Source organism: Perna viridis, chromosome 3 (genome assembly GCF_037379345.1).
Source record: "Perna viridis isolate PV_CMFRI_1.1 ecotype Kerala chromosome 3, ASM3737934v1, whole genome shotgun sequence".
Lineage (NCBI taxonomy): Eukaryota > Metazoa > Mollusca > Bivalvia > Mytilida > Mytilidae > Perna > Perna viridis.
Genome location: NC_142447.1, coordinates 45438778 through 45455479, shown reverse-complemented (window position 1 = coordinate 45455479; position 16702 = coordinate 45438778). Strand labels below are relative to the sequence as shown.

The following is a 16702-nucleotide window of genomic DNA, read 5'->3' as shown; positions in this document are numbered from 1 at the left end:
TATTACTCCTTGTTAGAGTTGTTGCCCTTGAATGGTGTAAAAAGACGTTTTTTTACAGTTTTCAGCCATATCTTGAAAATCATGATAGAAAAGGAACTTTCATTTGCTGAAATTATCTTTATGATAAGGCCTACGAAAGTTTACCGAGACTCCTTGTTAGAGTTATTGTCATTTAAAGGCGAAAAATTATGTTTTAGCAGTTTTCAGCCGATATCTTGAAGAAAGAAACTTTCAATTGATGTGATGGGTCCTACCAAGTCTTTTTTAGTCAAAATTGTCGGACAACTTCTTGTCATAGAGTAACTGCCCTTGAAAGACAAAAATAAATAAAATAAAATAACCATGCAGGTGAGCGATTCAGGCTCCTGGCAGCCTCTTGTTTTAGTTTTGACCGCTGAAATAATTGTGAAAATATCAGTTAGTCAATGTTTGAACTGATATAAAAAGTGTATAAAATGGAATGAGCGAAGGAAAAGACGTAAAAAAAGTCTTAAGTTTCCCTTACAAACGGTGCGATATTGTTAGTACAGCTAAACACTTCCTTTAAAAACAGCCCGTTTATTGGCAGTGTTCATCTCAATCCTTTATGTTTTTTTTATATATCAAAATAAAAAAAAATGCATAGTTAGTTTCCTGATACGATATTGTTAGTTAAGCTAGGCTTCAGAAAATATGTGACAACTTGCCATTACCTTTGGTTTGAATTCATGTGCTGTAAGATTCATTAATTTAAAGTTAATCAACGAATGCACTAGTGCTTCTCAATCACAATAGAAGGGTTAATTAATTACAATAAAATCAGACGATTTTATTGTAATTAATTTGTGATTAAGTTAAACCCATTTTATTGCCCGATGAAGTACCGGTAATTTATCGTTTTACTTTATTTTTTTTTATAAAAAGATAATTTGGTGTGGATTAGCAGGGTTGTCTATAAATCGACACACTATGAATGATTTTTTTTGTAAGCTAAAGTTTTTCAAAGATCACACGACAATCAGACAATTATTTAGATATGTCAGATATGAGAGATTATATAATTTATATATACTCACCTCACCAGACGATGGACAATGTTTAATTTATCCGGTCAGTTACTAGAGTAGTTTGTCGACTGTGTTCGACTGTTTCTTTGTTGAGTCTAAACGTAACAGTTCCATTGATTCAAGTTGTCTGGTTTTTAACGCAGTAGTGACGTTTCATAACCTGGTTCTAGATCTTACAAAGATGGTGTCGCATTGGAAGGTGAATCTTGAAATTTTGTTGATTGCAGGTAAGAGACAGGGGCGTATCCTGGATTTTATGAAGAAGAGGCGTAATTACACTTTATTCATGTCCATGTTAAGTTGTTAAACCAAAAAAAAAATAAATAAATAAATAAAAAAAATAAAAAATAAAAAAAAACAAAACAAAACAAACAAAACAAAAATAAATTACGAGTATCAGCATTAATGGAAACCAGATTACGACATGTTTAATGAATGACAATGATAAGTTGCCAGATTACCCCAGTCGATTTTTATCATATTAACGAATATGACGGAAATTTTGGTTCTCGAGAAAAAGGAGGTGGTCGAAACCATCCGTGCCCCAAGTTCTTGTGCATTAACGTGGCTTTTTTGTATTTTAAATTTTTATTTATAAATGGATATTCCCCACTTTTTTATGGATGTCAATAGGTACATTTAACAAACCACTTTATATTGAGTGGGGCACGTTTGCATCTTGTAATGTCATTTATTCATATGGTTATTCATTATTATGTAATATGTTCTTGCTAGAAATCAAATATTAAATACATGATCTTTCTCTCAATTCTTATCTTTGTAGTGATGCAAATGAAGCTGCGTATCATCTGCAATCATAAAATGGTTCACGTCATTATTGACAATTTTGGATGTCAAAAAGCATTATTAGAGCCATTCTTAATAAATTTTCCGATGATAGTATTCGGGTTCGTCTGGGTCTTCGTGTTGTTGATAAGTTGCTTTATTTTTAGTGTTGTTACACCATGGGCATGGTACATCATCGATGGATTGCAACTTTGACATGGGATGGTGTAACTGGGCAAATGAAAGACAGAATTGTTTTAACTGGACAATTGGTTACGGGAAATCGTGGGACAGGACATCTGGACCTGATGCAGACCACACCACAAACTGTTAGTATGATAACATCGTCCACTTTTAAATAAAGCCCTCATAGAATCATAGAAATAAAACTACCAATAACCAAACGAACACCGACAAAAAACTAAACAATAACTGAAAAATAAATCAACAACAACAAAAACTATAACCAACATGAAATCAGCTAAACAAATAAAATCCCCTAGAAAGCCAACAACAACCAAACAAATCTAACTTTGTACAAAGAAACTACAACAACGTACGAAAAATCTAACCTAGTTAAAAGAAACAAAATATTTATGCACTTAAATATACGTATTATCTTGTGTATACATCATTACTACAGCATCAAGTGGACTATATGCAGTTGTTCTGGGTCGTCATTCTATGAATTCAACATGCACAGCCATTATCCAAAGTCCAAGTGAGACATTTGACCAAAAGAAGATCTCATTTTGGTACCATATGAATGGTAACGGTATCGGGCATTTGGCAGTTTTTGTTGTTGAAAATAATGTCCGGAGACGAATCTGGTATAGAGAGGCAAGGCAAGGCGCTGGATGGCAAGAGGCATCAGTACCTTTAACCAAAGGAAATTATATGGTATAATATCATAAACAGTGGAAAATGAATTAAATAGTTCAGATTTATCTGAAAGGTGTTTGTTGTTGGACTATATGATTTCGTGATCAGAGCATATACGTGTGATATCGAAACTATGTTTTTTAGACTTTGAATATAAACATGATAACATTATCATATGGACTATATAATATATAATGAAAAACACACAAAAAAAACTAAATCGTGTTTGTAAGTTATCAGGAGAATAGTCGGTGAGTGCCTGACAGTATTGCATTTCAAATCACATGACAATTGACATTCACTGTGTACTAGTAGTTGTATAACACGACTGGGCCTGCTTTAATGATGCTAGTAATGGAGTCGTTCGCGAGGCAAATGTGCCCTCTTTATCAAACAGCTTTTTTCAACTTGTGTCTTCTTCCACGCACCTTGACCGCATTTGATTAGTGTATTATTTGACAATATAATTAAAGTGTACCATACTTAATATTACTAGTATATAGATTTTCCTAGTTTTTTCACTCAAAGACTATATTGAATGAACATACTCTAGAAATTTAATGATAAAAACAGGTTACCCACTTGACTTCGAGATAATTGCGCCCTAATAAAGTACGGAAGTTCATTAGGGTCACTGTTTTATTTTTATTTTTTTTCGAATAGTCGACTTTTAAATTGGAATTTCAAACAATAAAGTCGGAATTCTACCTAAATATACATAACCACCACAAACAGGTAGGAATTTCCAAAAGTTTACAATTTTATCAAAATCAGAAATAAATTGCAACTCGATGGCCTGGAGATAATTTGCTGAGGAAAACACATATACTCACAAGATGTATAAGATATCACAATTTTCATACGCTACGAAAGATTTGTTTTTTTGTAGATACAATTTGAAGGCACTAGCAAACTTCACTTTGGTGGTGATTTGGCAATAGACGACATATTAATTATACCAGGTAATAAACTGAAGCCAAGACCTTCAAATGAAAAATAGATTTTGGAAAATAAAATTATGTCAATGTTTTGATAATTACTGTTTCTTCTTTGAGATATGAGAATAAAGATAGGTGAATGCAAATACAACTGTACTTATAAAAACTGCAATTTGTTTTCGCATCTATAGTTAGCCTTGAACTTATTTAATCTCTTTCAAGATACAGGACCACAACCTACAAGACCTCAACTACAGCGGTTGCCTCTATCACTTCCCGTACATTGCACGTTTGACAGTGGAAACTGTGGCTTTGATATTAAAAATAAATACTCATCTGTATCATGGACTGTGCAGAAAGGATTTATCTCAGTAGACAATGTAACTTACATCACTGGGGACAACACAACTGGGAATGGTAAGTCTACATCTATCTTGTATTGTACGAGATGGACGGTGTAACATAGAGCGACGTATGGGAAGGTGTATTATAGAGCGGCACAAGGGGAATGGTATAACATAGAACGACATAAAGGTGACAACACACTGGTAACGTTAAGTCTAAAGGGAGGGCAATGTAACTTGGAACGACATAAAGGTGACAACACACTGGTAACGTTAAGTCTAAAGGGAGGGCAGTGTAACTTAGAACGACATAAAGGTGACAACGCACTGGTAACGTTAAGTCTAAAGGGAAGACAGTGTAACATTGAGCGACATAAAGGTGACAACACACTGATAACGGTAAGTTTGTATCTTATATTTTAAAGTGTAGACAGTGTAACATTGAGCGACATATTAGGAACAATATAAATGTTAAGTATAAGTCTGTATCTTATATTGTAAAAGGTGGACAGTGTAACATAGGGCTACATAAAGGGGGCAACATAAAGGAAAAACATAAATGATAACGGTAAGTCGGTATCTTGTATTGTACAGAATGGACGGTGTAACATACGTTGACATGAAGGAGAACGACATAACTGTTAACTGTAAGTCTGTATCTTATATTGTAAAGGGTTGACGTTGTAACATAGAACGAGAAAAAGGGTTAACCTTGCATTACACAGAGTGTAAGAACACTGCTTGCTGCCATTATGCGTGTATAAAATGCCAGTTTTATGGGTCAATATTATGAAATGAGTAATTATTCATTCAAATTTACCTGCTCTAAGGAGATAATCAACATTGAAAATCCGATAGATTCTACTGTATTTGAGTGTCATTTACCGAGTTATCTCCCTTAATTTGAATTCTGCAGTGCATTCTATACAAAATGTTATTTTCTGTTTACTATGGCATTTTAAACAAGATATCAAAAATAAAAATATGTAGGCTTTCCAACCATGTATCACATTTTGCATGATTCTTAGCTGGAGTGCTATTTGATTAAGTCAGCATAGTTCAATGTACAGAACAGAAGATGTAACCTACTTCATTTGTACATTACCATAGAAGACACAGTTAGTATGAAAAAAAAATGCATAGAAAGAGTAGTAATTATTAACTCACCATATTTTACTTTATCAGGGGAGTTTCTGGCTGTAGTTTCTGGGAAGCATTCGATGATTGGAGATAAATCCACCCTGAGTCTTCCGCTGATACGACCTCAAAACATGACATGTTTGACCTTTTCATACAATCTCCCAAGCAGCACCAGTGGGTATATTAAAGTCTTCACCAAGGATATCAACACTGGAATTGATATGCTTCTTTGGCAAAAGACAGGGTATCAGGGACGTATATGGAAGCATGGTTCAGTGCAGATTTATCCTTCACATGACCTGCAACAGGTAACAAATATAATATGTATACAGGTTTTTATAAACCTGACTTTTATATTTTGTAAAGAAAATGAATGAACAGAAATATTCGATTCGAATGTTTTTTTTTGTGTTCGTTAAAGGTGTATTCAATTTTTATTTACCCGATTAATGATATTTATTTTTTTTTGCTTTGAAATCTACACATGGAAAGTAAACAATCACAAAAGTCAAATGGAAAAAGAGAAGAAGCTATCCTAGATGAAGAAGTAAATGGATCGACATTCAAAATTGTAATCCTCGTTAGAATCGCCAAAGTTAAAGCTATGTTTTTAAACTTAAATCAAAACGTTTTATAGGTTGTTTTAGAAGGTGCATGTACTGGAGAGCCAGCATGTATCATAGCTGTTGACGATGTTAATTTGGAGACAGGAACATGTAAGTGTCTATACTGCACACATAACAGTATAATAACTTTTGTTACTTTGTATGTATGATTTTAGTTACTTTATGTTCTTTGTTGTGTATATCTGTTTTCCATGTCTGGTATTTGTTCCTGGATTACATTCTTTTGATTACTGCTATAACCTTGGTTCCCTTGATTACTCTTTTATACTTTTCCAATGTTTTCTGCCTTTGCTGTTTAAGTCAGTAAGTCTGTAGAAAAAAAAAACATATAATAAACGCTTTTGTATTGCAAGTGTTTGTTAACTAATATGTAATTCAGTTCTTCTTATACGTGGAAACTACTGAAACAATTCTTTTGACGCAATTGAAAAAGCACACAACGACTAAACTGATGTAAATTTGTCAGGTAAAGATTTTCATCCGACAACTACCTCATCAACAACTACTACTACTGTGACGACTGCAACAACAACGACACAACCTACTACAACCACAAAAGGAACAACAACACAACCACCTACAACTCAGCTTCCGGGCTTGTCGTTCAAAAGCGCCACCTCCTGTCATCCGGTATACACCAGCTTCATTCCAGAACTGTCTTGTGACTTCACCAACTCTTTTTGTAATTACACACAGACAGATATCAATATAGATTGGGAGATTAAAAATAAGCAATATGGTGGATGGCTGGCCAAAATACCTGCAAGAAATACAAGTGATGGTAAAGTAAAACAATTTTATTAGCAAAGCGTTTTTTTTTTCACTTAAATGAAATTATCATTGTACATAAACTTAATAATAGGCCTGTAATTAAATATACACAAATTTAAAATAAATTTAATTATAGATCTCAGCCTTAATTAGAAAATCTATATTTGCAAAGCAGTTCATGACTATTTACTTGCACTGCTTCAAGATATGACTATTTAATTTCTAGGAGGTAAAAACCAAGTCATAAGTCAATTGTCCGCCTAGAATAAAAATGCACATTTCTTACAGTAGACACGAAGAAATCTAGATTTTTATTGTCTGAGTTTATTTTTTTAATAAGAACATTTGCGATGTACAAAAAGCGTGAATTTTACAAAATTCTGAAGATGTGTTTTTATCGATGTTTCTCTAAACCATCATTCATGATTAATTGATTGTAAGAGATCACTATTGAAACTTTGAACAGAAATTTCATGATCTGAAGACAAAGGCTAGACAACAAAACGGACAAAAAATAAATTTCGTTCTTTGAATAAATGAAAACAGAGAACTGCCAAATATTCAAGCTAACTTATATGTAATCATGGAGAAACAGTTTTCTATAAGACCGAACAAAGTTGTATTAATAAAAAAAATATTTGATTTTTAGGCGACTATCTAGCACTAAATCTTTCAACATATCAGATAAAAACTGGAGAAGCAATACTAAAATCCCCGTTAATAAACCAAGATGCAATTTGTGTTGAATTCTGGTACAGTATGCCATCTTTTTCGTCAAATCTGAAAATGGAGGTAGAATCATCAAACGGAGGAAAAACAACGATTTGGAAGAAATCTGGATCACAAAACCACGGAATGTGGACCAAAGAATCTCTTTTAGTCAACTATAACAGCAAATATAAAGTATGCTGGTTTTGTTTTATGAAACTGAAGCAATGATTTTTTTATGCCCATGTACGATTTTTATAAAAGTAGTATTTTGTCATGCAGTCTTATCATGTTTCATTTCCAGAAAGTTATTTTTGTTTATTTTAAAGCAATTAGTTTAGGATGCATGATTAGGAAACAAAGAATAAGCAAAGAAAAACACACTCAATAAATAACACACATTAATTTAATTGATACACAAAGAAACTAAGGAAAAAAATAAGCTGCCCGAACTCTACTAAACTTGGAAATACGAACCTGGTGTACCGTGTTTCGCTTTTTTAATTTCAGAAAGAAACAAATAAGTTATATTTAAATCATCAATAATCTACCAATTCAGAATGGGACACTGTATCACATCACTATCTTACAAATCCATAACATAGTGACTAGAGATTCAGCAGTGGTGCAAAATATATCTATTTTTTTTTCACAGCTTGCTTTTCTAGGTGACAAGACGACAAGTATTTCCTTCGTGGGAATTGATGACATACATGTCTATGGAAAAGGCAAAGGTTTGTATTTGGCACTTAATAATTTTCATGATAGTTTCACATGTGAATAAAAATATTTATTTATTTAAAATCTTGTTATTGTCAACTTATTTTATTATTAAATTTTAGATACTATAAATTTCATGAAAAAAATTCCAATCCAACATATTTATTTTAATTTATATGTAAATATTCCTTATAAGAAGTATGTTTTGTTTAATAATATAATCATCATCATCATCATCATCATTTTCATCATCATGATCATCATCAGTTTCGTTTTTATTCAACTCCGCTTATCGCGCTGTTTTATTGGAGATTTGGTGAGTAAACACTTAATATTCTTGAGCAACGAACGTCTTGGTTTCAACGAATCTTACGATGAAAAATGTATTGAAGTTGGTTACGCTTTTATTCATTTGAAAATAATGAAAATCAATATGTACATCATTTTGATAGCAACGACGGTGTTAATTAAAAAAAACAACAAAACAAATTTATTATATTGACTTTTAAATATTACTCTTAAAATTGTTGTATTTACACCTCGGAATTATGTACCCACAATGCAATCATCTAATCTCGACTTATAATTTTACATGTGATAATCCACGAGAAATGAAGGTAAAAGGAAGAGGACCGTGATTAAAAGACGCATAGGTAACCGAGAACAACTTCATTTAGCAACGGAGTTTAATATAAGGAAATATCGATTCTACTGGCAAGTTATTTTGACACGAACAAGTGTCGGCAAATTGAAATTTTTGCAGTACGTGTATCTTGTAACGTGATTCACGTATTACTCATATTAAACATATAAATAAATGTTTATCTTTTTATCATGTTTATAAGTTTTTGTTTACAATTATTTTCTAACTTACCTTTCAAAAGTAGTTTAATTGTTATCATCCTTTAATATGCTTTTCCAATAATTTCAGTAGTCTTTTTATCAAAAAAAAATTATCGATGTCTTTATCATAAAAGATAAGCTTCGTTTTTATTCATATATGCAGTGATGGTTGATGTTGATTAATTCAGCGTAATTATTTTTTTGTCGTCAGCCTCATACATTTAATGTTTTTTAGATATTCTATTCAACTTTTTTACACAAGTCTGAAAAGAGTAATCAAGGGAACCAAGGTTATAGAGGTAATCAAAAGAATGTAATCCAGGAACAAAGACCCGACATGGGAAAAGACATACACAACAAAGAACATAAAGTAACTAAAATCATACATACAAAGTAACAAAAGCAAATGAGCAACTCGGGCTCCACTAAAAACTGGGAGCATGGACCAGGTGCACCGGAAGTAAGCGTCCCCGTCGAGTTGCTCATAAAAAGTCAAGTCCGGGGTAGACAAACGAGGAAAGGCAAACTATGACCCGTTGAATAAATCAGTTTTCATGGTGCAGATGGATACACCATAACGATCCACGAGTTCATGATGACGACCATAGAACTTCTGTAGAGATGACTTCAATCTTGTAGCAACATAACCCTGTTCCAGACGTCTATTTGTTAGAGTTCTAGCGCGATATATAAAAATATATATGTATGAAAAAAAAACAAAAAAAAACAGTAATTACTTTTTATAAAAGGAGCAAAAAATTAAATTGACATAACTGTAAAAAATAGTAAAATTTTATTTTTTCTTATTTCAGATGTTTCTAGGGGGATCAGTGCCTATTTCGACTAACAATTGATTAAATTTAAAAATAAAGAAATAAAAGACAAATATTGCTGAGAAATAATTTGTTTTAGTAATTCTTATTTCTGTTATATTTGAGATAGAATCAAATAAAATACAAAACTAAAAAAAGTCGCCCTAAATTAATGGAAATCCTTACTTTTGTACAAATATTTAGTCAACAACTCCTTAAATATCAGAAAAAAATATCACTGACCTAATTTAAAAAAAAATAACAGTATAAGGAGAATATATTCAAATGAGTTAGACAAGTGTTCGTTGAGCAGTCAAAATTCCGTTTTTTTTGTGCCACATGACAAATACTTTACTTTCGAGACAGTTGATGGCTACTTTGGGACACATATGAGGGTTAGATACGTGAAGAACCATCCATATTGCGACTAAAATATATAAACATTGTAAATACATATACATGAAGGACTTTGGTCTCGCATACTATTTTCTACCCTACCATAGACGTTTGTACTACACAGCTTTCGTCATTTCCCCTAAGGCCACTCATGGGATATTAAGTATAAGAAAACGTTCAAAAATATAAAACTAAACAGTAAGTTAGCTAACAATTTAAAAGCAATAGCAGTTTGTAGACTTATTATGATTTACTAATTTTTTAAATTTCAATGGAGAAGAAAATCTGGACAAGGTCACGCATTTCACTTTTTTTTTAAAGCCCCATCAATGAATTGTTTTTATTTCGAGTCAACACATATCTCACCATATTAGGGCGGCTTTCGTATTACATATGCAATATATTTAACACTTGTCAACTCCGGAATATTGCTATTTTCCTCGGGTAAATTCAGTTACCACTTTTATGAAAATAAAGACACCGTTGATTTAACTTTAAGATTTAAGTTGATTTTGGTGTTTCGATTAAGTCGTGAAACAAATGCATTGTTACCAACAAAATTTCCCCACATTTCAAAGACAAATCCATACCAATTATTTCATATTCCTATACTTCACCAATTGCATCCAAAATTTTCAATTATAAATGGCTATTGCAGAACCTCGAGATTGAGGACTTCAAGGCTAAACCACCTGACTGTTCTTGCAAAAGCTCTCCATTCAAATATGGTCCTTCTGGTCACGTCGTTATGGGAGATTTAACCATGATCGAAAACGAATCTCTACGCAATATCCTTTCTAAAGGTCCCAAGTACCGTGAACCACGCTCCATAAATTGGAATTAAAAGTTTCACTTTAAAGCCGTCGAGGGCTATGCAAGAAAATTGATGAAACGAGAACAAGAAAACCATAAATCTGTGCTATCCTCTTTTGGTCTCTCTACCAATGACGATGATTGTGATTTACCGTCTGTGTACTGGATTCCTAAACTTCACAAGAATCCATACAAACAACGTTTCATAGCTGGATCTGCAAAATGTACCAGCAAACCTCTTTCAAAACTTTTAACTTCTATACTCACAACTGTCAAAGAGGGTCTGCAGTCCTACCACAACACTTGTTACTCCCGTATTGGTATTAATTCAATGTGGATCCTGAAAAATTCGAAAGATCTTTTGGAGACCATCAGTTCAAGACTATTATTTGAATATAATAGCATTAAAACCTATGATTTTTCAACACTGTATACTTCTATTCTCCATACTCAGTTACAATCCCGGCCTAAAAACATTATACATCATTGTTTTTCCAAATAAGATGGTACACCTAGATACAAATATATAGTTCTTGGTAGAGATTACTCATACTTTGTAAGAAATAATTCCAAATCATCTTCCGAATATACAGAGGAAGATATTTACAAAATGCTGGAATTTTTCATCGACAACATATTTGTCCAGGGTGGTGGACGTGTTTTTCAACAAACGGTCGGCATTCCAATGGGAACAAATTATGCTCCTTTACTTGCTGACCCATTCCTTCACTCTTATGAGGCTGACTTTATAGCTGATCCGATCAGAAAGAAAGAATATCGTTTGGCTAGATCCTTCAATCTCAGTTTCCGCTATATAGATGACGTATCATCCTTAAACAATCCTAATTTCGTTGATTTGATACATCGCATCTACCCAAAAGAACATGAGATAAAGGATACTACAGACACTGTGAAGTCAGCCTCTTATCTTGACCTACACTTAGAAATCGATGGTAAAGGAAAACTATTGACCAAACTTTACGACAAACGTGATGACTTTTCATTCAAAATTGTCAACTTTCCTTTCATCTGTGGCAACATCCCTTCGGCTTCTTATGGAGTGTTCATATCACAACTCATACGTTATGCCAGAGCTTGCCGAAGCTACGCAGACTTTTTGCATCGCGCTAGAACTCTAACAAATAGGCTTCTGGAACAGGGTTATGTTGCTACAAGATTGAAGTCATCACTACAGAAATTTTATGGTCGTCATCATGAACTCGTGGATCCTTATGATGTATCCATCAGCATCATGATCACTGATTTATTCAACAGGTCATAGTTTGCCTTTCCTCGTTTGTCTACCCCGGACTTGACTTTTTATGAGCAACTCGACCGGTGTTTCTAGAAAAGCAGAGGACGCTTACCCCACCGGTGCACCTGGTCCATGCTCACAGTTTTTAGTGGAGTCCGAGTTACTCATTTCCTTTTGTTACTTTGTATGTATGATTTTAGTTACTGTATGTTCTTTGTTGTGTATGTCTGTTTTCCATGTTGAGTCTTTGTCCCTGGATTACATTCTTTTGATTACCGCTATAATCTTGGTTCTTTTGATTAATCTTCCACTTCCGTTCGTCAACAAAAGTATAGATGCAATTAATTTGGCTAGAATCTTCAATCATAAAAACGTAACCAACAAAATCCCCCATATTTCAAAGACAAATCCATACCAATTATTTCATATTCCTATACTTCACCCATTGCATCCAAAATTTCAGTTATATAAGACTATTGCGTCGAGATTGAGGACTTCTAGGCTAATCCACCTGACTGTTCTTGCAAAAACTCTTCATTCAAATATGCCCCTTCCGGTCATGTCGTTACGGGAGATTTATCCATCATCGAAAACAAATCTCTTCGTATATCCTTTCTAAAATTCCCAAGTACCGTGAACCACGCTCCTGAAATTGGAATTATAACTTTAAAGTTCTTATGAATGCCATGGAGGACTACGCAAGAAAATGGATAAAACGAGAAGAAGAAGACATTGATTCTCTGGTCAAAAGACGTGAGGTCTTTAATTTTTAAAACAAATGAAAGTTCTAAGTAAGTCAATGAGTGCCAAAGCTACATCAGTTTTCAAAGACCCCGATGTAGCAAAAACATTGTCTACTATACATGACAAATATGTTGTTATGACAAAGCCCAAAACATTGTGTTACATCCAATGTTTCTTATCAGAGGCAGACGTAAAAATAATAGCAGTAATAAGACCTATAATGCTACCACACTATCCAAAGAAGATATTGCGGAAAACCATCAATCTGTGCTATCCACTTTTTGTGTCTCTACCAAGGAGAGTGATTGTGATTTACCGTCTATGTACTGGATTCCTAAACTCCACAAGAAGCCATACAAACAACGTTTCATAGCTGGATCTGCAAAATGTACCACCAAACCTCTTTCAAAACTTTAAACTTCTGTTAAAGAGTCTCTGCAGTCCGACCACAACACTTGTTACTCCTGTAGTGGTATTAATTCAATGTGGATCCTGAAAAAATCGAAAGATCTTTGTTTTTCCAAAAAAGATGGGACACCTAGGTACAAATATATAGTTCTCGGTAGCGATTCTTCATACTTTGTAAGAAATAAGAATTCCAAATCATCTTCCAATTAAACAGAAGAAAATGCTTACAAAATGCTGGAATTTTTAATCGACAACATATTTATCTAGTGTGGCAGACGCGTTTTTCAGCAAACCAATGGGAACAAATCGTGCTCCTCTACTGGCCGAACTATTCCTTCTCTCTTATGAGGCTGACTTTATAGCTGATCTGATCCGAAAGAATGAACATCGTTTAGCTAGATACTTTAATCACAGTTTCCGCCATATAGATGACGTATTATATTTAAACAATCATAATTTTGGAGATTTGATACATCGCATCTACCCCGAAGAACTTGAGATAAATGACAAAATTACAGACACTGTAAAGTCAGCCTCATATCTTGATCTACACCTAGAAATCGATGGTAAAGGAAAACTATTGACCAAACCTTACGACAAACGTGAATAATTTCCATTCAGAATTGTCAACTTTCCTTTCATTTGTGACAACATCCCTTCAGTGTTCATATCACAACTCATACGTTATGCCAGAGCTTGCCGAAACTTTTTTTGTATCGCGCTAGAATTCTAACAAATAGGCTTCTGGAACAGGGTTATGTTGCTACAAGTCATTACTACAGAAGTTTTATGGTTGTCATCATGAACTCGTGGATCGTTACGGTGTATCCATCTGCACCATGAAAACTGATTTATTCAACGGGTCATAGTTTTCCTTTCCTCTTTTGTCCACCCCGGGCTTGACGTTATATGAGGCGGATGTTTCTAGAAAAGCAGAGGACGCTTACCATACCGGTACACCTGGTCCATGCTCCCAGTTTTTAATGGAGTCCGAGTTGCTCATTTGCTGTTGTTGCTTTGTGTGTATGATTTTAGTTTCTTTGTGTTCTTTGTTGTGTAATGCTGTTTTCCATGTCCGGTCTTTGTTCCTGGATTGCATTCCTTTGATTACCGCTATAACCTTGGTTCCCTTGATTACTCTTGCATGTAACCAGTCTGGACTCTAATCATTATTGCGAAAAGGTCACGCCAAATTTAGTGCAGCATCAAATTGATTTTTTATGGAAAGCAGCTTGATGTTTTTATTGTGCTTAATTGTTTTTATATGATTCACATAGATTTTTATGGTTCAATAGGCGTAGCGCAGTGAGTACGACAATTATCATTAATGAATTTAAAACCTATTTTCAGTATGTTGTATATGAGTTTATTTAAATTACAGTAGAATGTTAAAATGTTTACTTGGGCAACTCAATAAATACTAATAACAACTTTTCACTGAACTGAAAGGCTGCTAAGTAGATTGTCTATAAATCCTCCATAGATCTATGCATATTGAATAAATTTCGGTTACCTAAAAACAAACAATTAAAGGCACCTTACCACTATACACTTTCCTATAGTTTCATTTTAATTGTTTTTGTGTTATTGTACGAAATCTTGAAACACCACATTTTACATGAAAAAAAAATCCGTAACGCCAAAACGAAAAAAAATTCCAACCATTAAAGGAAGCCCTCCACAATAGATGTATACATTTTCCAACGTATAATTATAATTGAAGAAAGCATTTATAAGAATTTGTCAAAAAAATAAAAGGGAGCTTTCCAATATAGGTTTAAACATTTTCACAAAGTTTCAATTTAATTTGGGCAAGCGTTTTAAAGTTATTGTGCAAAAACTAGAGGGATGGATGCTTCGACGAAAGGACGGACGAAGGAAAAACAGAATGGTATGCCCAACTAGTATTTGCGGAGGCATAATAATCATCTGAATTGAAGAACAAAAGATTAGCAGTTTTATAAAGAGAACACACGTGTAATAGGTCTTTCTATTGCATTATCAGGTGACGTATAATGAGGCAACAATTCATATTTTATCTCTCTTTATAGATATTTATTGTTGAAAAAAAAAACATATTCAGCACACAAAGTGTTTCATTATGTTACACAAGAGTAAATTATAAGCATGACATAACTTCTGCGTAATCTGCTTAATAACTATAGTTTCAATATCTCAACTCATACGTTATGCCACAGTTTGCCGTATCTACACAGACTTTTTGTACTGCGTAAGACTCGTGGATCGTTACGGTGTATCCATCTGCATCATGAATACAAATTTGTTCTACTTGTCATAGGTTTTCCTTCCTCTTTTGCTCACCCCAGACTTGACTCGGTGGGTATTTCTAGAAAAGCAGATGACGCTTACCTTACCGATGCACCTGGTCCACGGTCCCGGTTTTTAGTGTAGGCCGAGTTGCTAATTTACTTTTGATTCTTTGTATGTATCATTTTCATTATTTTATGTTCTTTGTTGTGCATGCAAGAGTAATCATGTGAACCAAGGTTATAGCAGTAATCAAAGGAATGTAATCCAGGGACAAAAACTCAACATGGAAAACAGACATACACAACAAAGAACATACAGTAACTAAAATCATACATACAAAGTAACAAAAGCAAATGAGTAACTCGGACTCCACTAAAAACTGGGAGCATGGACCAGATGCACCGGTAGGGTAAGCGTCCATTGCTTTTCTAGAAACACCCGCCGAGTTGCTCATAAAAAGTCAAGTCAGGGGTAGACAAACGAGGAAAGGTGAACTATGACCCGTTGAATAAATCAATTTTCATGGTGCAGATGGATGCACCATAACAATCCACGAGTTCATGATGACGACCATAGAACTTCTGTAGTGATGACTTCAATCTTGTAGCAACATAACCCTGTTCCAGAAGCCTATTTGTTAGAGTTCTAATGCGATACAAAAAGTCTGCATAGTTTCGGCAAGTCTGGCCTAACATATGAGTTGTGATATGAACACTCCATACGCAGGTGCTGAAGGTATTCAAAGTATGAATATAATTATGAATTTCTAAACGTATTTAAAAATATACTTGAAAAATGTTCAAACAACTTTCCATATATCAATAATATATAGTTTATACAGCAGAATATAGGCCTCGAATCTATTCGTAGAATTTTGTCCAGTTGTATTTCATAACGTTTTTTTCTTCATTCGATCATCATTATCCACTAGTCAAAAGTTTTGATACTCGCAATTCAAGATCAATAGTCAACACTTCAAACGTTATTTAAAAGAATCGAAATAAACTACTTGCTGCATTATATTACAATACTTATCAAGTTATATTGAACTCAAGCATTACTTTGATAAACGACAAATATAAACATACCGATATCATGACAACTTTATCTGGAAGTTGTTTAGTCAATGTTTATCTAATGCAATTGATATAATTTGACTGTTCGTCCGAAGACAGTCGAAATACTGAAGTTACTGAAGT

At 33.7% G+C, this 16702-nt stretch overlaps 1 protein-coding gene across 3 annotated transcripts; it reads left to right on the top strand.

Annotated features, from left to right (window-relative positions):
* The first annotated feature begins 1018 nt into the window (after positions 1 to 1018).
* Positions 1019 to 9714, top strand: LOC148622467 (MAM and LDL-receptor class A domain-containing protein 1-like). 3 transcript variants are annotated; one of them, XM_088572426.1, is made up of 11 exons: positions 1019 to 1273; positions 2000 to 2161; positions 2476 to 2732; positions 3604 to 3676; positions 3875 to 4069; positions 5182 to 5444; positions 5774 to 5852; positions 6229 to 6543; positions 7183 to 7436; positions 7897 to 8614; positions 9617 to 9714. In XM_088572426.1, the coding sequence occupies exons 1-10, from the start codon at positions 1228 to 1230 to the stop codon at positions 8023 to 8025; spliced, it is 1773 nt and encodes a 590-aa protein (XP_088428552.1). In that variant the 5' UTR covers positions 1019 to 1227; the 3' UTR covers positions 8026 to 8614; positions 9617 to 9714. The 3 variants fall into 3 exon arrangements, with proteins under 3 accessions (XP_088428552.1, XP_088428551.1, XP_088428550.1); XM_088572425.1 differs by having other exon boundaries at positions 7897 to 8675; positions 9617 to 9703; XM_088572424.1 differs by having other exon boundaries at positions 7897 to 8723; positions 9617 to 9690.
* The last annotated feature ends 6988 nt before the right edge of the window (positions 9715 to 16702 follow it).

What these genes read in the sequence shown, in the direction of transcription:
- LOC148622467 (XM_088572426.1), top strand. Translation starts at nt 1,228, where the DNA reads ATGGTGTCGCATTGGAAGGTGAATCTTGAAATTTTGTTGATTGCAG. An exon ending in TGCAGACCACACCACAAACT is followed by an intron (nt 2,162 to 2,475) that starts GTTAGTATGATA and finishes TCATTACTACAG; the next exon opens with CATCAAGTGGACTATATGCA. An exon ending in TAATTTGGAGACAGGAACAT is followed by an intron (nt 5,853 to 6,228) that starts GTAAGTGTCTAT and finishes TAAATTTGTCAG; the next exon opens with GTAAAGATTTTCATCCGACA.